Source organism: Meleagris gallopavo, chromosome Z (genome assembly GCF_000146605.3).
Source record: "Meleagris gallopavo isolate NT-WF06-2002-E0010 breed Aviagen turkey brand Nicholas breeding stock chromosome Z, Turkey_5.1, whole genome shotgun sequence".
NCBI classification, from domain to species: Eukaryota; Metazoa; Chordata; class Aves; order Galliformes; family Phasianidae; genus Meleagris; species Meleagris gallopavo.
The window spans coordinates 38,872,322-38,896,022 of record NC_015041.2 but is presented as its reverse complement, the minus strand read 5'-3'; the positions used below and the strand labels follow the sequence as shown (position 1 = coordinate 38,896,022).

At 35.5% G+C, this 23,701-nt stretch overlaps 1 protein-coding gene across 1 annotated transcript in view; it reads left to right on the top strand.

Annotated features, from left to right (window-relative positions):
- LOC104915132 (contactin-associated protein-like 4) overlaps positions 1 to 23,701 on the top strand; it is a 248,871-nt gene that overhangs the window by 165,074 nt on the left and 60,096 nt on the right. The window contains exon 7 of the mRNA XM_010725847.2: positions 14,562 to 15,269. Coding sequence (XP_010724149.2) covers positions 14,562 to 15,269 — 708 coding nt within the window. The remainder of the gene's footprint in view (positions 1 to 14,561; positions 15,270 to 23,701) is intronic.

Here is a 23,701-nt window from a genome sequence, read left to right as displayed (position 1 = left end):
ATTTCTTTTTCATCATCAGCTGTTAACAAATTCATTGACACCTTTATATCTGTTTCACAAATTTTCGACTGCAATCCTAATTTAACTATTAAATCTCTCCCCAGTGAATTGGTCCCTGCTTCTGGCACATATAACAATTGCCCTGTGACTATTTTATCTTCCCATTTTAATTCAGTAGTCTCAAAAAGTGAAGCTATCATTTCTTATCCCTCTACCCCTGTTATTCTTAAGGTGTTCCCAGTTAAATTAAGTCCCAGTATTTTATAAGCTAAAGATGACCAAGAATTGATCAAACTGTTCTGCTAATCCAGTAAGATCTTTCATTAAAGATTTCATTTCATTTTCTTCTCCACATCTGGAATACTGCATTCATATTTGGAGTACTCAGTTCGGGAGAGAGGACCTCAAAGGAGGTCCACAAAAATGATCCAGGGAATAGAAAATCTACCCTAAGAGAACAGGTTGAATTAGCACAAACTGTTCGACCTGGAACAGAAAAGGCTCCAAAGTTACTTGATAGCAGCCTTTCAATAAGTAAAGGGGAGTTACAAGAAGGAAGAGGATAGACTCATTAGCAGGACCTGTGGTGAGAAAACAAGGGAAAATTAATTCAATACAAAAGAAGGTAGACTTAGGTTGGGCATAATAAAAAGTGTTTTACAGTGATGGTGGTGTGGCACTGAAACAGGCTGCTCAGAGGTGTGGTTGATGTCCAATCCCTCAAGTCATCAAAGTGAGGCTGGATCAGCCCTGGGCAACCTGATATGCATGTCTCTGTTCATTACCAGGGAGTTAGACTAGGTGACCAAAAAAAGTCCCTTCCAAGCTTAAGGATTCTATGATTCTAAGACCTCTTATCTAAGAGTTACATATTCTCAAAATTAAAAACAAATCAGTGTACCAATAAATGCCATCAGTCAATAATGTAGAGGAACTTCTGAACAGCCAAGATTGGAGTTGAAAGAATACACAAATGCCATTACAGGGAACTTGTTGTGATGTTGTTTGGAATACTTTTTGCAGTAATTAGGCAAAGGACGACAGTTAGAATATATATTTTCAAACCTTTGAGTTGTTATGATTATAGTATTCTGAAATTAGTATCTGGAATTTCAGTTTTCTTGTAAGTGAAGTTTGTGAAGAAAGCATGATGAATACATATGTTAAAGATGTATTTTTTTGACAAATCAGTTTTGAAAGGGCGGTGGCACAGATAAAAAGGCATGTTCATGTATTTCTCTGGTGACGTTGTAGGCATAGTCAGATTTTTCTATACAGAAAGGTATAATGCAAGGCAAGAAACGCTCCAAATACATTGAAGTATTTGGAATGATAAAATCTTCCCATGAAAATGCCATTTGTAGCATCTGTGCTTGCTATCATCAGGATCTCTAAAGATATCCAATTGAAACTCTCTGTTCTTGATATGGGGAGCATAGAACAAGTCTTTATACTCTAGATGTGGCCTCATCAAGGAAGTATAGAGGAAGAGGATACGCTGATGGAAAACATCTCTCTTGAAGCCTACCATACCATATGCCCTCTAGACTACAGGGTCACCCTGTTGCCCCATGATTAAACTGTCGTGCACTAGAAAACCTAGAAATTTCTTTGTGTAGCTCCTTTCAAGTAGCTATACAATGATATTTACTAGCCTGAGTTAACAAAAAATATGAATTTCAGAAAGAAAATTAATATGGGAGAGCATTAAAATAGCATTTCATAGCAGATTTTATTAACACTTGTTTCTATGTTTTAAATGATTTTAATTCAAATGTTCATTAAACTTTATAGATACCAAATAGTTAGAAATATGTAATAGATCCAGGTATGGCCTTCAGTTTTGCTTTTCTCAAATAAAATTCAGTCAAACCAGTAAAAAATTAAAAAAAAAAAATGTGGGACTTATAGTAGTTATAGAATCAAAAATAACATTAAAAACAACAACAAAAAAAAATATCCAAGAGACTTTTCTTAATATAATTTCACATTGCCTTTGAGGGCTAGTTCACCTAACCAAGTTAGCAGAGATATATAAGCTATTTTCCAAATCATATTATATTTTGAATCCCTGCTAATTTAAAGAATGAATACGATGTTGGCACATCTAATTAGTTATATTATATGTACACGATTATATACTAATTACTATATCATCATGTACATATTAGATAACTAATAAGTATATCATCGTGTACATATAATAGCTACTGGATCTGATTATCTAATATTAATTGAGAATCAATCTTTTGAGAGCTCATTGAAAGACACTTCTTCCTTAATTTTCATTTTCTTCTTCTTTTCTAGAGAGATTTTTAATAACTTACTTTTGCTGACCTTTTGTAGTCACTACAAAATTCAGAAATTTTGAACATAAACAGAAAACAGAGTTCAACAGTAGACTGCAGATGTGGAATGCCATGTGTAGTAGATGCATTTTATTTAACTGAAACAATCAGGCAGAAGGAAGAGGTGATGCAAGAAGATAGTACTAATGTACAGGGCTATAAAAAAAAGATACCAACGTACTCATTTTTTTTTTAATCTATTTTGGTAGCTTGAAAGCCTCTGTCTTTCTTCCAATATCTAAAGCTCACTTCCTGGAGCATCTCATACAACAGCAAAAATTAAAAAATTAGGAATTGAAATATTCTCCTGCTCTTCTAAATTGCTGTGGTTTTGCTCATGCACTTATGTCAGAAGTGGTAAAGTGTGTGAGCTCAATAACTCTTCACTTGTCTCTCTACTAAATACAACACTCACCTCCTCCTCAGGAAATTACTCTGGACTGGAGGAGTATTGCTACAAAAAAAATTCCTGAAATTTTATAGATTTTCCATTATACAAATGCAGGAGAGTGTTCCAGAAAAACGCAATCACTACGAATTATACTAAATGCAGTTTCATGCATAATTTTTAACTGTTCTTTACTAGTGAGAATGAGATTACTTTTGTCTCTACAGAAAAATATTAAGGTGCTTAAGTGTCTGTCAAGTGGAAAAGACAGTAGAGAGTGAAGAGTAGAAAAGGAAATATAAATATGTAATGAATACTAAACATTCACAATATTCAGCAAAAATCCTGGTTACTTTAGCTTGATATGTACCTATGAATATCTATATTTATACTCATGAGTATATATGCAAGTGATGTATCTTTATGGTAGACAATGTACAAATGCATTAAAAAAAAAAAGTGTAGTTATGTTGAAACAGTCCAGAAAGTATTATTTGTCTTTTTGATATTGGAGTTCACAATTCATGCTATAGTTCAATTTGGGAAAAAGAAAAAATCTGAGAAAATAGTTGTCTATCATGACATTAAATATTTCTAATTCACAAAATGTGTAACTAATTCTGATTATGTTTTTTAAAAATGTAGTTTATTTCTTTAAGAAACAAAATTATGCACGATAAAATTAATCATTTTCATTAAAACTCTGAAATTTACATATTAATAGAGACAACCTTCTCTAATTATCCCTACATGATATTTTTCACCATTATCAAATAATTTAGCCAGATTGTATTACTTGTTAAGATGTCACAGAAGTGCAAAAAAGTTGTGTAAAATGAAATAAAATTATAATGTAATAATTATTGTCTGACAAGCTATTCATGCTTTCATGTTCTGCAGAATGACAAAAATAGAACAGGGAAACAGAATAAATCATGGAAATAGTACTGTTTTTTTCATAGAAAGAATAATATAGGAAGGTAAATGATTCATGTAATTACAAAAAGTAATTACAAAATTACTTTTACTGTGACAGCACCGTCGATAAAAACTGAGTTGATCCATTATGCCGCTCTATTGTTTGTGTAGAAAATATCACTGAACAATTACAAGCATGAGTGGGGACTTTTATAAATGATAACTCTTCAAAAGACTACAGTGTCTTCTGACTTTCTCCAACAAAAAAAGTACATAAAGAATATGAATGAAAAATGTTCAATGACTTATTAACAAAGTAGTCAAGACAGAAGTTGCAGAATGAGTTCCCTCATTGTCACAAATGAAAATGGCAAGTAGACAGAACACTAGAAAGCACCTTCAGCTAGAATAGCAGAGACACTGAACAGCAGCAACTTATTTGTCTTTGTTTAAAACCAGTGTCACAGTGACATTTGGGAAAAAAAGGAAGTAGAGAGTTCAGTACAAAAAGTTGAAAAATGTTCTCTTGATGTCATGTTTCAGGATCTAGCGTTCTTTGACAAAATTCATCTCAAAATACAAGTTTATGTAAAACACCAATTATCTATATAGTCAAAAAGTATGTATGAACACTTTCAAATGCTAACTGTACTATTTAGTTATATGTTAGATTCAGTAATGGGGGTAAGTTTTGTAACATGCAGACAGACAACAGTTTTGTGAGCTGAGGTTTAGCTGAACTGCACAGCTAACAAGAACTTAATGGACATGGTGTGAGAAGTGACTGGGAAATGGAAAAAAGTTCCTGTCATAAGTAGATTTCAACGAAATTTAAAAGAGATTTTTTTCTGTGCTCTGGAACTGAGGGACATTTAGGACGAAGAGAATGATACCGTTTCTTGAGAAAGATTAAAATATGCTCAATTTCCGTTCTGTATCCTTTTATACAGTACATTATTTTAATGTATCAGGACGCAACAGTCATTTCAATACCATTGTCGTGGAACACAATGGGAACAGTTCTTTGACCAGAAAAAATATCCCAAAGCTCATTAATAATTTTCTAAGTACTGCTCAAATCAAATGTGAATTCAATTTCATATTCTTTAGCAATCAGTCTGAGCTATCATCTGTTCTCAGAATAGCAGTGGACTAAGTTCTATTACAAATTTCTGCAACAAAAGATAAGAAAAATTGTGACTTTGTATTGATGTTGTAATGTTTATTGGAAAGCTCTGAAATGTGCATGCAGTTATTGAATGCAGGAGAAATGTAATTTGAGAGATTTCATATCTTTACTTAGTATTATGAAGGAAACATTAATTTATCAAGTAAGGGATGACAATTTTGAAAACAGACTATAAGTAATATCACATGACTACTGAGAATTCATTTCTGAAAGTATCTCTTGCCATTTCAACATCAATGCTACAATATTTTTCTGTATACTCATGTCTACTATTTATACTGCAAGGGCATTATCCAAGATATGTAAGGACAACATGGATACAGATCTGCTAGTCACAAAGTAAGTTGAATAATCACTGATAAGGTATTCTTAAATTGGTGAAGTTCAAAATTCACATAAGGATGTCAACTCTAAGATTAAACTTCTTTAATCAAAATGAAATGGCAGACTACAAATCTGACTCCCTCTAAACTGTAATATCAGAGACATAGATTAAACATTGGAATTCTGTATCTGGAGAGGAGCACTGTTCCATTATATATCTGCTGCACTATAAAAAAGTCTTTGTGAATGTGAACGTCGTGGAAAGTGGAAAGAATCATAAAGATCAACAAGTTCAAATCCCTGCCATTTGCAGTTGTCACTTCTCATAGATCAGGCTGCCTAGGTCCCCATACAGCCTGGCCTTAAACATTGCCAACAATTGGACATTTACAGCCTCTCTGGGAAATCTGTTCCAATGCCTCACCACACTTTCAGGAAACAATTTGTTCCTAATGCCTAATCTAAGCCAAAACCTCTTTAATTTTCAGATATGAATCCTTTCTAGTTCTATCACTCTCAGACAACATATGAAGCCTCTTACAAGCTTTATTCTATGTCACTTTATGTACTGGAAAGATGCTGTAAGGTCTCATTTTTCTGAGAAACTCCAGCTATCTCAGCCTGCCTTCTTAGGAGAATTTCTTCAGTCCTCTGATTGTTCTCTTGATGATCCTCTGGATTCACTCAAACAGATTCACGGTCTTTGTTGATCGACCCAGAGATCCATGTAGCAGTCCAGGTGGGGTCTAAGAACAGTGGAATAGAGGGGAGACCTGCTTGGAGATTACTTCTTTGGATGCAGCCCAGGATTAATTCAGCTTTGTGGACTGCAAGCACAATGGCAGAGACAATAAATAGCATGGGTCTAAATACTAACCCTTAATAAAAACCATTTTCACTGGTCTCCATGTGAAACACTGAACACACACACACAACCCTCCATATAATTCCTTAGTCACCAAGTAGTCCATCCATCAATTCCTCATCTTTTTAAAGTAGAGAGAATAAAGATTTTGCATAAGTCAATGGCAACAGTTGTTCTTTCCTCATTCGCCTACACTGTATCTCCATCAATGAAAGCCACTAGATTTGTCAGCCATGATTTGCCCTCGGTTAATGCACGTTGACTGTCTCCAATCAAGTCTTTTTCCTTTTTCTGTTTTTAATAGTAAGAGTTATGTTTTCATGTTTTCCAGTCACTGTAAACTTTATTGTACTGATAAGACCAGTGAAATATTGGATAGTGATCTAGAAACTTTATCCCGGAAGTTCCTCATGACCTTTGTATACTTCTTATCAAGTCTCATTGACCTGTGCATCTATAGGTTTCTTGTATGGCCTTTCATCCTATTTTCTCCTACAGTGTGTAGTTCATTATTCTTAAGATTCTGTCCTGCTCTTGCATTCTGCAATCTTATGCATTTACTTCAGATAGTAGCTTCACTCTGGAGATGTAGCTTTCAGGTAAATGGAGTGTTAAATGCTGGTTTTGAAATGCAACAGTATACCTGGCTGGAAGACATTATGATTGAAAGTGTCTCAAAAATAATGTCCTGCTCACGGTTTAAAGTCCTTAATATTTCATAAATAATAGAAGCGGAAATAAGTTATTATTAACTCAATTTCTTTTTCTTTGATCCAGAAACTGACAGTTTTTTCTACATTTTTTCTCCATCTACATTCTTTTTTAAGAATATATATTGCTTGATTTCTTCACTCCAAATCTATTTGAATCCCTAAGTATATTTACTTCTATTGTATGGTATTTCATTTTTTTTTCCTTACTTCTCAAGAAAGCGTAAATTCAGTTCTTTAATTATAAACACAGAGAGGAGGGGTAAAAAGAGTTCTGAATATAATTGTTAATAGAGCAGTTTGTTCCAAGTTTACAGCCTTGGAACATATATTCTAACATGTTGACAAATGGAATAATGTCTACCAGTAGGTCAGCTTCTTTGAGCTGGTCTTTGCAGCAAATGGAACTTGTTCCAACAGATTTTAAGGGATTCGGAAAAAACAAGAAAGAAAATGAGGTATATTGTCATTAGGCATAATGCTATACAAATGTTTTCATCTGTGTAGAAAAATAGTTGATACTGAAAATCATAATTTATAATTTATAATTTCATGGCTGAAATACATTTAACATGTATTAGACTTAACCAAAGCAGAAATATTTTAGTTTTTCTTAGATAACGTGGCAACATTTCATCTGGTATCTTCAAAATATTTTACAGAATTAAACTTGGTTGTCCAGCTTCATCTTGATAGTTCTCAGAAAATCTGACCTCATAGGAGTATACAACTTATGGTGAACATTTCAATCTCATTCTTGTTTATCTGCGTCATTTAAATTTACTCATATTTTTTGTGACTAGTGATTTACGGTCACTGATGCTGTTCTAAAATACACTTACCTATTTCTGTCATTACTTGATCTTGGAGATCAGACATCAATTAATTCAGACATACTAATTTTTTTTACAGCTTCGAATTTTCTATACCTGGCATATTAGATAACTCCAATGCAATGTATCTCAACATAAAAGATGTAATCTTCTAGAATACTACAAATATAGAGATACTAGAAATTAGAGCGCATCATTTTTTTCCATGTCTACATAAAGAGAAGAATATATTGCTGAAGTCAACAGCAAAAAACATCCCATTCCAGTGTGTTACAGATGAACTTAAGAAAAAGAAAATTTTAGCATGCACATTAACTGTATTTGTGACAATGCTGATTATTCTTGCAGTTATCATATGTTGCTGTTAGGATGTGTACAGAAACATAGTTCATGGCCAACTAAATAAATATGAGATACTGAAGTGTGCAGATGAGACAAAAAATAAGTTTTGTAGGATATATTTTTCTGATTATCATTTGACAATGAAAGAATGTTTAGCTTTTTCTGAAAACAAGAGGAACACCTACAAGAATGAATTATCCTTGTTTGGTATGAATTCAGACATTCACAAGTATATATATTTGTATATATATATTAAATTAATGCAGAAGATGATGAATATATTTAATGCATGTTCAGCTATATATTCCTGCATTCAGAAGTATTTTGTTACTCCTTAAAGTCTTCTTTAAAATCTTGAAATATTCTCAAATCTAATGTTGTTCTTCCAATAAGATGATCATCAAATACACATTGGACCAAATAGCGATTATAATCTTTACTTGAAACTGCAACAAATCCACTTTGTGTTTTCTTTATTGTTCTCATGTGGTATGCAGCTTACATTTTATTTTTGTTTTGCTCCTGCTGGCAACACTATTTCTGATAGAAACCAGAATGAGAATGGCCTTCTTGGGCACTTGGGTACAGTGCTGACTCATGTTTAGCCGATTGTCAATCAACACCTCCTGTTTTGTTTCTTCCACACATTCTTCCAGCCAGTCTTCCCCAATCCTGTAGCATTGCCTGGGGATTGCTGTGTCCAAAGTGTAGGATCCAGCACTTGGTCTTTTTGAACTTCATCCCATTGGCGTCAGCATAGCTATCCAGCTTATCCAAATCCCTCTGTAGGGCCTTCATATCCCCAGATAGATCAACACTACAATCTTGGTGTCATTTGTAAATTTATTGAGTGTACACTCAGTATGCTCCTCCAGATCATCAATAAAGATATTGAAAAACAAGCCCAATATCTCTACCTGGGTAGCACCACTCATGACCTGTCACCTACTGGAGTGACTCCATGTGGCTAGGCCCTCCAATCTGGTCAGTTTTTAACCAAGAAAAGAGTGTACCTTTTCAAGCTGTGGGCTGCCAGCTTCTCCAGAATACTGTAGGAGAAAGTGTCAAAGGCTTTGTTGAAGTCTAGGCAGACTACATGAATAGCCTTTCCCTCATTCACCAGGTGGGTCAATCGGTAACAGAAGATCAGTTGGTCAAGCAGGACCTACCTCTCGTAAACCCATACTGCTAAAGAAGGCCAGTGGTTTCCTGGGCTCCAATAGGAATTGTGACCAGCAGCTGAAGGGAGATTTTCCTTCTCCTCTTCTACTCTGCCCTGTTGAGGCCACATATGGAATACGTTGTTCTCCCTTGTCCAAAAAAGAACAACCTCCAGAGAAAGTACATTTGATGGCCTTATGTGCAAGCAAGAAGAGAGCTAAGATGGTTCATTCATTCTGGAGAATAGAAGACTGAAATGTGATCTCATCAATGTTTCTAAATGTCTGAAGTGCAGGACACAAATGGATGGGACCAGGATGCTTTCAGCATTGCAAACCGATAGAAAAATGAGCAATTGCAGAAGCTGGAAGAAAAGAAGTCCTATGCAACATGTGAAAGAAGTTTTTTGCTGTGAGGGTAAAAACACTGGAAAAGGCTGTCCAGAGATGTTGCAAAATCATCTGCAGTGGAGATACTTGAATCCTCCCTGTATGCTTTCCTGCTATGTTAGAGAATCCGCTTATAGCAGGAAGGCTGGACTTGATGGCCTCCTAAGGCCCCTTCTATCCACTGTGATTCTCTAATTCTTTGAATCTATCAAGCTTTTTTAGGATCTTAATTCTAGCAATGCAATCTGCAATGTATGATTTTAATTAAGAATATAGCATGATTAGTGCAATATTCAGTAAAATGAAAATCTTAAGTCAACTTACAGCTAACTCTTGGTAAGTGTAGTAAGTATACTAACACTACTGCAAACTTAGTCTGTAGTGATCTAAAAATCATTTTTGTTGTGATATGCTTCAACATCTGAGGCACAAACTTGGATGTGAACAATCAAAAAAATTTATTACAGGTTCTAATATCCCTTCACAAGTTTTCTTCTGTAACTTTCCCACCTTCATTTTGCATGTCAACAAAACATTCCACAAACACCCCTTAACTGCGCATGCAGGTGTTTATCCAATCAGAGTCATGAGCCTAGCCACATGCTCTTCTTCCAGTCAGGTTTGTTATAACGTAACCATCTTGCAGCTTACTTGATATTATTTTTCTCTTCTGGAGGCCTCCTTGGTTCTCAATACTGTTTTTTCATGCCATTTATCTTGCTTCTCATACTCATCTACGAATAATCTTTCTTGTATTCCATCATACTTTGTGCTTAATACAATGTTCCATAACCTCCAAAGTAATTAACAGCTTTAAAGCTAGATTTCCATATTCCTTCATTGTTCCTCTGGTGCTAATCTCACTTTCAAAATATGTCTTAATATACATTTTGTAATACTAATTTTCCAATCCTGGGTACTTGTTAATAATATAACAGCAAAATTTTAAGCTAATTATAAAGTGTTAAATAACTTTAATAACATTTTCCTAAATAATAATTTATTATACATTTGAAGTAGTTTCAAGATTTATTTGAATAAAAAGCATTTTTTTCAGAAATCAGAGAATATTTTGTTGCTATTTGTAAACTGTATTGAAATACAATATAAAGACTTTATGCTGCATCACTTTTTGGTAGAATCATAGAACGATAAAATGGCTGTGTGGATAGCTGTTGCTCTTTGCTCTATTGCCTCTTGTTCTGCCACTGAGAAGCACTGAAAAGAGCCTGGACCCATTCACTTGACTTCTGCCCATTAGATATTTATAAGCACCGATAAGATTTTCTGTCAGTCGTCTCTTCTTCAGGCTGAACAATTCAAGGTCTCTCAGCCTTTCTTAATGAGAGATACTCCAGGCCACTTATTATTTTTGTGCGCTTATGCTGAATTTTCTCCAGAAGTTCTCCATCTTTGTTTGAACTGGGGAGGCCTGAATTGGTCACAGTACTCCAGATGTGGCCTCATCAGTGCAGAGCAAAATAGGAGAATAACGTCTCTCTACCAGCTTGCCTCACTTTTTCAATATACCCTAGAATAACCATTGGCCACAAGGGTTCACTGCTGCCTCATGGTTAACTGTTGTCTTCCAGGACACCTAGCTCTTTCTGCACAGAGCTCCTTTCCGGCAGTTCAGCCCCTAATCTGTGCTGATGCATGTGGTTATTCCTCCCTGGCTGTAGGAATCTTCACTTGTCCTTGTTGAACTACAGTAAGTTTTGGGGAGTTATTGTCAGCACACTGAAGGAACCTCCTGTACTGTGTGTGCTTTGTTGTATTGTTTTACTGGCAAATACCAGTGTGATTCAAGTCCCTACATAAGGGGAGTAGCAGAATGATTCAGCACAGGTCCCCATGGGCAATAACACCCCAAGTGTGCTACACTACATGTTCCTCCATGACTATGGGTGTAGATCTTCTCTGTGTGGTGCTCTTGGTCTACAGGGGCACAGTCTGCTTTAACATGGGTCCCTACTGGGCTGCAGTGACCTTCTTATCTATGCCAGGGGTACCTCTTGCCCTCATTCTTCACTGACATTAGTTTCTGCAGAGCCATTTCTTTCTGAATTTTCTCAGAGCTCTTGACAGCTGATTTTTTGTCCCCTTCTGCAACTTTACTACCAAAACTTAGTCATGTCAACCAAATACATTTGGATAGGGCAAACTCCCACACAGACAGATCTGTGAACTCCTCTGTCATTTATTCATTTATTGTTCTCTTCAGTTATTTGTCTTACTTCTCTCCATAATTAAAAAAGGTGGCATGAGACTTAGGAGACTGCACTGCAAGAACAATAAATATCTCAGTAGATTTCTCTGCTTCAATCTGTGGAATGCTATATTCATCAATGATTCTGGCCAGAGATCCATTAATATGGAAGGTTCTTCTCCTTAGCCAGTGTTATCATAGAATCATAGAATCATAGAATCACCAAGGTTGGAAAAGACCTAAAAGATCATCCAGTCCAACTGTTCACCTATTACCAATAGCTCCCACTAAATATGACACTCCCACTTTTATATGACAAATGTTTAACAATTAGAGATCATACAGAGCAGTTGTGATAGCTGAAGTGAAGAGCAGAGTTTTTTGAGAGACTATGGATGACAATAATACATGGATAAAGGTTAGAAAGCAATGATATTAAAAAGGAATATAAGAATAAATTGAAGATAAATTCAGAAGAGAAAGAAAAGAGCTCAAAAAGTGAACTATGAAAAAGAGAGCCCCCATAATGCTTCAGAGGTTGTACAAGCTTTTATGGAAAATGTCGTAATTAATGGTTAGTCAACAGGTTTTCTTGTCATTTATTTCTGTAGATTGTAGTCCAATAAAGGAATGAATATAGCCAAGCTAGAATAGAAAAGGGGCATTTTGGGAATTCTATTTTGAATCACTTAATAATTAAATTTTCAGGTAAATCAGTTTTGTGATATTCATTATCAAAGATGATGTTTCAAAATGAATTTCATTTCCATTTCAAAACAATTTTTGAAATGTTTGAAATTCATCTTTAAATTTGAAAGGCATTAAAGTAAAAAAGTGAAAAAATTACAATACTTGACATTTTTAATAATGGTATCGATGTACCATGCTGTATGATACTGTAGCTAGATCATTTAATTTGAATCCCTTGCCATTAGGCAAGGTTTTTGACCACCAGATCAATCATCAGATCAGGTTGCCCAAGGCAACTTTGAACACTTTCAGAGACAAGACTCCATTATATCTATGGGAAGCTTATTCCAGGACCACCACCCCCTCAGTTAAAAAAATGGCACCCAATCTCGATTTCCCCTCCTTTTGTTTAAAACTATTTCCCCATATCCTATCACTATCTACCGGTGTAAAAAGTTGATTTCCTTAATGTTTATAAACTCCATTTAAATATTACAAGGTCTGTCCCAAAAGGAGGTCTTTCTTTCCCACACTGAACATATCAAGCTTGTTTTCATCCTACAAAATAGTTGTTCACAGATGTACATACTGCCAAAAAGTGATGATATAAGACATTACTGTGAAAAAAAAAATCAAGTTTTTCTGTGATTTCAATGTCTGATTGCAACTCCATGAATTCATTTCAAAATTTACAGTTTATATATTTTTGTTGTCTGCAAATAGAGTCATTTGTATACAAAAAATTGTTCTTTTCAGAAATCTTGAAACCTATCCTCAGATGTCTTTATAAAAGTAGAAAGCAAGGCTGCATATTTTTCAGGGTTTGCAGGACTATGTTTAGGCAATGCATCAAAAATTTTAAAATTATTTGCCATAATTTGAGCTTGCCATAATTTAAGCTTCATTTTAAATGCCATTGTTGTTTAAAACATAGCAGAGATATTTTGCCTTGAAGACAAATGTTTAACTCCTTTAAATGAGCAGTCAAATCCACACACACAAAAAAAAGTTGTCAGTGAACTACTTTTCATCATCAAGTTCTGACAGAAATTTTCCTTCTCTTTCTATAATCCATTCCATAAATCTCTTGATTTTGTCTTGCAAATCATAAAATCATTTTACCCTGAGTTAGCTTCTTTACTTCAAAAAGGTAAATGATGCCTTCATAAGCAGCATCCATACTTATAAGTAAATCCTATAACTGATGATTATTAAATCCCTGATGATGATTAAATCCCTTAAATATACAAGTTTACATGACATTCACTGTCCTTAAAATTTTTGCACATAAGTGCAAAAGTGTACGATGTAGTGATGTTTCATTAAAGATGAATCGTCAATGGCTACTGCATCATTTTCCATTAATTTTTTATGTACTTCTTTTTTAACCAACCATCACCAGGGTTCAATTAGCAGCTATAGCAGATATGTTGAAGAAAGTTAAAGAAAATTACTTTAATTAGTTTTTACTGCTTCTTACAAGTCAAGAAATTTAGCTGTATTTTTTAATGGCACCAAAGAATCCATTTCTTCAGTTCTCACTAATAAGGAGGGTCTGGTTGAAGCAGTAAACATTGAGGGCAGCTATGACTGCAGTGATCATGAGATGGTGGAATTCAAGTTCTCATGTGGCAGGAAGAGAATACCAAGTAAAATCACAACACTGGACTTCTGTGGCCAACTTCAGCCTCAGCAATTACTAGAGGAAATCCCATGGTACAGGGTACTTGAAGTTAAAAGAGCACAAGATAGATGGTTATAATTCAAGGACTGCTTCCCAGTAGGTAGGAAGTCAAGAAAGGGAGCCAGGAGACCTGCATGTTTAAACAGGGAACTGATGGGCAAACTCAAGCAGAAGAGGAGAGTCTACAGATCATGAAAGGAGAGGCTGGCCACTTGGGAGGAAAATAAGACTGCTGTCAGAGGATGTAGGGAGGCAACTAGGAAAGCTAAGGCATCCTTGGAGTTAAAACTTGAAAGAGGAGTCAAGGACAACAGAAGGGGCTTCTTCAAATACACTGCAGATAAAACAAACACTAGAGGCAATGCAGGCCCACTAATGAATGAGGTGATGAAAGATACAGAGAAAGTGGACTAACTAAATGCCTTCTTTGTCTATATACCTCTGGAGGAGCCCCAGCCCCTGAGGCCCAAGGAGAAATCAGGATCAAGTTTCCCTCAGTTGATGAGGTTAGGGACCATGGTTCCTGATGGGATGCACTTGTGGCGGTGGTGGAAGCTGGCAGAAGTCATTGCTAGGCCACTCTCCATTATCTTTGGTAAATCGTGGGGAATGGAAGAGGTGTCTGAGGTCTGGAGAAAACCAGATGTCACTGCAGTCTTCAAAAAGGGCAAGAAGGAGTACCTGGGTAATGATAGACTGGTCAGCCTTACCTCCATCTTTGGAAAGGTGATAGAACAACTTATCCTTGGCTCTATCTCTAGGAATATTAAGGATAAGAAGGTCATTAGGGACAGTCAACATGCCTTCACCAAGTGGAAGTCCTGCTTGACCAACCTGATAGCTTTTTATGAAGACATAACTATGTGGATAGATTATGGTAAAGCAGTTGATGTGATCTGTCTTGATTTTAATAAAGCATTTGACACCACTGAGGATGCCTCCCACAGCATCCTCAAAGCTAACCTGAAGAAATGTGGTCTGGATAATCAGGTAGTGAGGTGGACAGTGAACTGGCTGAAGGAAAGAAGCCAGAGAGTTGAGGTCAGTGGGACAGTGTTTAGTTGGAGGCGTGTGTACAGTCGAGTCCTCCAAGAGCGGGTACAGGGACCAGCACTATTCAATATATTCATCAGTGACTTGGATAAAGGAATAGAGTGCACTGTCAGCAAGTACGCTGGCAACATAAAACTGGCAGAAGTGGCTGACATGCCAGAAGGCTGTGCTGCCATCCAGCGAGACCTAGACAGGCTGGAGAGTTGGGTGGGTGGGGAGAAATGTAATGAAATATACCAAGAGCAAGTGTAGAATCTTGCATCTGGGCAAGAAAAACCCTGGGTACCAGTGTAGGTTGGGGACTGACATGTTGGAGAGCAGCATAGGGGACCTGGGTGTCCTGTTGAACAGCAAAATGACCATGAGCCAGCACTGCGCCCTTGTGGCCAAGAAGGCCAATGGCATCCTGGGGTGTATTAGAAGGTGTGTTGTTAGAAGGTTAAGAGAGGTTTTCCTTCCCCTCTACTCTGCCCTGGTGAGACTACATCTGGATTACTGTGTCCAGATGTGGGCCCCTCGGCTCAAGAAGGACAGAGAACTGCTTAGAGAGTCCAGTGCAGAGCCACAAAGATGATTAAGGGAGTGGAACATCTTTCTTATGAGGAAAGGCTGAGGGAGCTGGCACTTTTTAGTTTGAAGAAGAGGAGGCTGAGAGGTAACCTCATTAATGTTCACAAATACGTACAGGTTGAATGGTAGGAGGATGGAGCCAGGCTCTTTTCACTGACATCCAATTGAAATTGAAACATAGGAGATGCCACGTAAATACAAGAAAAAACTTTTTCACAGTATGAGTAATGGAACTCTGAAACAGGCTGTTCAGCAAGGTTGTGGGTTCTCCTCTGGAGACACTCAAAGTCCACCTGGATGCATGTGTGTGACCTAATCTAGCTATTTCCTCTCCAGCAGGCAGATTAGACTAGATGATCTTTTGAGGTCCCTTCCAATCCCTGACATTCTGTGGTATATCAGAATAACAGCTCTGCAGGTACCAAAGTTGGAGAAGAAGGAGAGGAGATGTTCCAGACAGTGGAGCAGAGGTTCCCCTTCAAGCTGTAGTGATGTCCATGATGGCGCAGGCTATCTGCCTGAAACCCAAGAGGTGCTATGTCAGAACAGATGCAGAAGACTGCACCACCAGAGGAGGTGGATGTGCCTTCAAAGGAAACTGCAGCCAATGGTGAGCCCACACAAGTGAAGGCTCCTGACTGGAACTGCAGTCCATATGGAAGAGCCCACTCATGAACTGATTTTCTCAAAAGAATTGGAGTCTATGGGGGACCTCCACTATAGCAGATTTTTATTGAAGAACCACAGCCTGTGAGAAGGACCCACTTTGGAGAAAGTTGTGAAGAACTGCACGCTGGGAGAACTCCAGCTAGAGTAAAACAGTGTGAGAAGAAAGGAGCAGAAAAATGTTCTGGATTGACCACAGCACCCATTCCCCTCCTCTCTACAGATCTGGGAGAGAGAGGAGGTAGAAGAGAAAGGGAAAATATGTTTTTAGTTTTATGGTTTTTTTTTTCTTCTCACCATCCCACTCTATTTTTATTTGTCAATATATTGAATATTTTCCTCATTTTTCTGGTATATTCTGTTACCCTTTATGATATATGCTTCTATTTTTCTTTAATTACAGAGAAGTAGATAGGCCTTTCTATTATTTATTTATTCATTCATTCTTTCTGATATTGGAAAGGTCAGCTACTCATAAGGAGAATTATGAAGCATAACCATCAGGAGTAGGTAATGCTATTATTTAGTGTTTTTAACAAACAAAAGTGTTTTCTCTGTGACATTCTCAGAATACACTTTTATTTATTATTTATTATTATTTTATATCATTCTATGATTTAAGACTTAATAGTTTACATTATATTAATTAATCAGTTAGCCTTCTTCCAATAAAAGGGACTTTGTATATGCAGGATAATTAGATATTTATTTACATGCATTGATCGGAGAAGACTATATATTAAGTGACTTTAACAGGAAAATATGTAACAAAAGTTCTTCACTAGGAAAATAAATTTACTCTTCCCTGAATAGAAGTCAGTATAATTCTTTGGGGAGAAAATTTGCATACGCCACGAAGTAAGTACCATTGAGAAAGGTTCTTGTACTGGAAGCAATCTGTTGCCATCTCATGAGTGCGCTTTTAAGATACTGAGAAATTCATGAAAGGATAATATACAGCAAAGCTGTTTATTTCCTAACATGGATCTTGAACTGATCCTCATCAGCACCTATTTCTATGAAATGATGAAGGAATTATGAATCATCTTAGTCAAAAACAGACTTAGTCACTCTCTACTAGTTTTTTAATCAGTCACTGTGATTAACTATCCCATAATTCATTCTCTTTCACTCTCTTTATTCTCTCTTTCTTGGGGGGGAGGGGGAGAGAGGGGGTGGTAACCCATTCTGAGATTCATTAATTCTTCAGAAGTAAACCCTTCTTTCAAGACACCCCAAGATAATTTTTCCTCTCAGATATCTACTGGTCTTACTGCATGTATATAGTTGCAAAGAGAAACTGAGTGGCAGCTAGAAAACAACTGGTAATAATATTAAGAAAATATCTTTCTATTTACTTGAGATTATGTAGAGTAACTGACATTGTGAAGAGACACGCATATAGCGTATGATCTTAGGTTTCCTGAAATCAGGATTTTGAATTGTAACAATCCCGTCCCAATACAAGAGAAATAGTTTATAGAGCCCATGGCTTCTAATGCAGCAACCGCTACTCTCACTATCTTACTGTGCAATTACAGACCACTCGCGCTAACTTCTTCCACTGAAATTCCCATACCATTACATAAGGGATTACATTTAACTAAAAAAGTGTGGTGAAGATTAATCATAATGAGTATTAAATGTAACTGTTCTTAAAATATATTGTTTACTTGTGTTTCCATGGTTTCATTTAATGATTGTAATCAGCTGTAAATTTTGGTGTCTCTTCAGGTAGAGGATAAACATTGATAATTATATTGTAAACATATAGAACAGTCTTTTTCCTTACAGCTTCAACCTCTCTCTTCTTTCAGATTGTCAGAACATTAAAACACAAGTTACATAATATATCTCTTATACAATTAATGAATATACCAATGTTATGGTATAGCAGTGTACAATTAACAAATATACAGATGTTAAGGTATAACAGAGAGCTTGGCTATGATGTCATTACACCAAAGCAGGAAACAGAAAAGACAGGTACACTCAACCATAACCAGGGTTCACATAGGAAACTCCAGTACAGTGGAACTCCAGAAAAGACACTTCCCCACTGGTGGTCAGCTCTTAAATGGGTCTAGGGGAGGTGGAGCCAGACTCCACCCCTTCCTGCAGCACAGATGAATTGCCTTCCCCTGTGCTCCCGTGGCTGACTCACTGCTCGCCTCAGGTGATTAATCAGAGGTTTGGGCCATGATTCAGCAGTCCCCATACATCTCTGTTTGAACAGAATAAAATCGTTGGGCTGCCAATTGGAATCATTTAATAGAAAAAGATGTAGAGAGACATTAATACATCCAAGCAATGTATTTTTGTTATCATCTGATTTTGGAATCTTCATAGATTCATGGGACTCAACTGTTTCAACTCATGACTTAGAAAATATTTCCTTGTCTTATTCTTGGGGTTACTGAGTAACGGGTTAGATAGTTATGTGTGATATAGTAAGAGAAGTATTGAGCAAAGCTTTGTTAGTTTACTTGGAAACAGAAAATGAACTCAGAATTTCACCCAGAGAGTGACAGTTGATTTTCTTCTAGAGTAGCTTACTCTAGGTAAACTGCTTTTGCAGAGGGGTTGGATTAGATGACCTGCGGAGGTCCCTTCCAACCTCTATAATTTTGTGATTCTATAATTTTGTGATTGTATGATTTTATGGTAATGGCAGATGTAGGGAAAAAAATCAGAAAGCAGATAATTTCTATGGTCTAATTTAATATGTTTTCTGAACTTACAGAAATGTCAAAGCATATGGTATGTTATATTTATCTTTTTTTTTCTTTTTTTTGTGACTAGAGTAGTTTTATCAGTGAACGTAGAAAATTAGCTGCAGTTGATAAAAAAGTGAGTTTTTTATATAGCTTTTTCTAATAATCTGGCCACAATTTTTTTTCTTTCTGATATGCAGTCATTATATTGCCCAGGACAAAGGTGCCTGTTTCCATTTCTTTTTTTATTCACAACGCCATTCTAAACCTAAGAAATCTGTGTATAAATTTAGTAGGAAAAGATTGCAAGTTTCTAAGAAAAAGTGTCCACTTTCTTAGATTTTCAGTGATCAAAGCAAGCCCTCCTTCATCAGAAATGGAGTAATGATCAATGACAAAGCAGCAAGATGCTTTAGTGACCTATTACCATTTGTACATGGAGGATCTGGTGACACTGGCAGCTAACTTGCACATACACAGTCCTGTGTCCTGCACGTCCAACATGACCTTCAGACTCAACTGTGCTCTGCAGATCCCTTAACTGCATGGCAAACATATTTAGCTTCTGGTAAGAGAGGAGCTTACGGGCAGCTCACACTGAGTACTAGTGACTTGTGTAGCTTTGTATTTAAAAGAACAGCAAGAGATTCTATGTAAAAATTTTACTTTTTTTGGCAATAGAAAGGATGAATAGAGGTTTTGTTGTTGTTGCTTGATTTTTTTTTTTTTAAATAAATTAAAAATGAAATTTCTCTAGTAAATTGAATGATCAAAATGGGGTAACTTTAGAAGCCAAGGAAGCACTGTTTTCTGTGTCTTGTTTGGTGACACACTTGATATTGCTCAACTCAGGATCTGATTGCCATTCTTACTGATATCATAATGAATGAGCATCTCCTTCTGTAAAATAGATGCCAAGTTGCTCAGAGCAAATAAATAACAAACTGCTGTAGTGTTTTTGTAGAAAAGATAGGAAACTGTTTCAGCTAAGGCGAGTTTCTAAACAAATCTACAGGCATAAAAAACAAATTCATAACCTGGAAGGAAAATACACTGCATAAGAGAAATTCCTATTCTTCCAAATATGGGTATAAAATGTAAAATGAATGTGAATAAAATCTGAAAACTGGAAGAATCACAATATAAACACCCATAGCATCTGTGTAAGCAAAATGTCAGACTACAGTTTCTGAGTTACACAGAAAACTGCAATCCCCAATGCAGCACACTGAGTGCCATCTCCCTTGAATCAAGAACAAATCCTTAGAAGAGGGTGAATGGTGAGCAGTAAAGAAATCTTAGGTACATTTAGTACTGCTGAGAAATTGTGAGACTGCTGTGTATATATGATAAATATTATAATAATGCATAATACTCTAAATTGGAAGTAAGAAACCTTTAGTAGATACCACTATACAATTGAGTAAAAAAAAAAAAAAAAGAAGACATTGTTCATATATTGTCTTGATTAATTTGAAATAAAGTAGTTGCATACTGTACTCCTATTATCCCTAAAGGAGAGCTATCAACTTAGCATACAGACATATACAGTGTGAAAATGCCAAGATAATGACTCCTTTTCAAATTACTCATATAAGAACGATTCCCCTTACATTTATAGGGGGCATACAAGAAAGCTGGGGAGGAATATTTTATGGCAGGGTGGAGTAATAGGACAAAAAATAATAGTTTTAAGCTAGAAGAGGGTAGATTAAAAATCAAGAATAAATTCTTTTTTGTGAGGGTTTTGAGGCACTGGAGAAGGTTGCTGAAGGAAGACGTGGATGCCTCATTCCTGAAAGAATTTAAGGTCATTTTGGATGGGTCTCAGGGCAATCTAATCTAGTAGGAAGAATCCTTGTCTATGGCAGAGAACTAGATAATCCTTAAGATCTCTAACACAAATCATTCTACGATTCTATTATGTTATGATTATATAATTCCACAATTCTATACATAAAATAAAATAATATAAAGTAAAGTAAGAGAGAAAACAATCAGTGGAAGTATGGATATTATTATTATGGATATTTATGTTTTTAATTATGGAAAAGAGTAATAAACAAGTTGTATGCAACTTTCTGGACGGCTTCTAAACTTCTATTGCTAGTGTTTCTCTGGCTATAGTTATTTGTTTAAGTGACATATGTTGCAGAGGAACATCTGTGAGACCAATCAATATGTATTATCAAAAACATTTGAAATCTGAAGCAATATTTATATTTGAATATTTGAAGCTGAAGCAATATCTTAATCTATGAACACTAAGAAGAATGTTCATTTCTGTTTCACTGCTTCTGTTGCTAAGGTAACAGCTTTTCTGTTACACATGATGTTCATGTGAATTGTAACTTTTAATGGCTTTTGTGAAAGAAAGGGAAAAAAGCAGAAAATGTGTAACAGTAAAATACAGGTTAATGGAATTTTTAAAAATCTTTCTTGGAAACTTATGCCTCTTCCTTACATTTCATGAGTACTGCCTAATAAGACATGTAAATTCTTCTTATCTTAGTTTTATACACATAAAAGAGTAAGTTTGCATTTTTACTTTTTTTTTTTTTTTCCATTTGGTGAGTGAGTGGGGGATAATCAAAGCCTTAGATAAGAAAATACAATTAAGCAACTGTTATATAATAAGCAGCCATTCTATTATATATTATGTATATTTACAGATGACAAATTAACTATTCTTCTTCTTTGTTCCCAACCTCTCTGGAAATCAGAAACACTAATCAAGGCTGTGTTATTTCTATTCTGCTAAGAGCTAAATTAATACACATGTTTTCAACAGAAGAGATTTTGCAGAAACTAACTGGCTTTTCATTATTGCTTTTTTTTCCCTCTAGATTTTGTTTTCTTCTAAGTTAATTCAGAGACTGCTTAATTTATAATTTATAATCTTGAGAATTTTACATCTTCTCAGTGATAAATTTGAAGCTTTTTATTTTGGATATTGTTGTTAACTTTCTGGTCATTGTCCAAGTTCATTTGCCTAAGAGACAGAAGGGAAACTATCTGGTGGACAATAGCTCACTACAGTGCTGGTTCAGAAATCCATTTCCAATGACTTATTGGTAGAAGATTATGGCTAGAGATCAACCTTTAAAGAATACTTTAAAAACTTATACTATTTTATGCATCTTTACTTATCTACCTAAATTGAACTCAGGAAACAATTGAAACTGATTGTCTTGATTACAGAGATATGATTAATGTTCTTGTGTATTGTCCCTACTTATAGAAATGCTCAGAGTATAAGAGAGATTATAATTAAGTTTATCCAGTCAGACATTTACAAATTTGGGACTGAGTTTAGAATTTCCTGAAAAAATAAAGGCCAAGTGTGGACGAGTTGAATATATCATGGTGTAGAGATTAGCAACAGAAAAGATCTATACAAAATCTCTGTAAGATGGTGGTCAATTCTGACAAAATTACAAATGCATACAGTTGTCACAAATAATTTAACTAAAAATCAAGTTGTTAGAACCTTAATTCAGTTCTTCAAACAGTCGGTATTTAAATGGAGTCTTGGTACAAACCCATCAAAATAAAAATGAGCTCAAATAATTTCCTTTTTTGAGATTTAAAAAGAAAGTTTATCAACCACAGTATTTTAGTTAATTGCAGTTTAGCACAGAAACGAAGGAATTTTATATATTTCATTAAGAATTTTTACGAGCTGAGTGTTAACAGAGAACATAAAGATATTATTTTGATGGCAATTTTGAAAATCACGGTTGTGTTTCACTACTTTTTTTTCTTTTTTTTTTAAGAAAACAACTTCTATAAAATCTATGCAACACTGAAAATAACATCAGACTCCAATGATATGTGAATAAATGAATAAATGTGAAAATACTTCACCCGCTCTTAGATTTTCTGACAATCTTGATAGAAACATAAAAATCAAGAATAGAAAATGTATTTTAATTTAGAATGATTTCACCCTTTATACCACAAGTAATGAATTCTAGCTGCCTATTTGCCTATGCCTGTATGTGGTAAACATAAGATCTGGCTCAAATGAGTCTTGAATGATAATGTGTATAAAAATACAATGGAAAATTGCCATGATGTTATTGACAATGGATTTCTAATGTGCTTCAGTGCATAACATGTGTATTAGAAAAGCACTATTACCATAAATTGTGGACCTTGGTACAGAACAAAAGGTGGATGATAGTTGTCATAGTTCCAGCCCAATTCGGCCTGGTTCTATGGCTAATTGTGTGGAGCAACACAAGCTCTGGGAAAGGGGGAAGGGAGGAAGGGAAAAGGGAATTGTAGTTCTTTTCTGAGAAAGGTAACTGGAACTATCGACAATCCATGGAACTATGGCATTAACTCTTTAACTCCCACTGCATTACATCACGTTATGATGTAGAATACCAATAACAGAAAACATAAAACCATAACAATAATACCAGAAGATTTGCTTTCCCAGTTTGCAGAATGGTGATATAGAAAAGGGAAAGAATATGAATATTAATGGAAGAACAGAATTAAAAAACAAACAAAAAAAAAACAACTTCAGCTGTCATTCTGAACTTCATGAAAGTTCAGATTCCTCAGAATGAATAATCTCCAAAAATATTGTTTTTGGTGCCAAAGTGGCACCTTCCATGACCAGTGTTGACACTTTCTG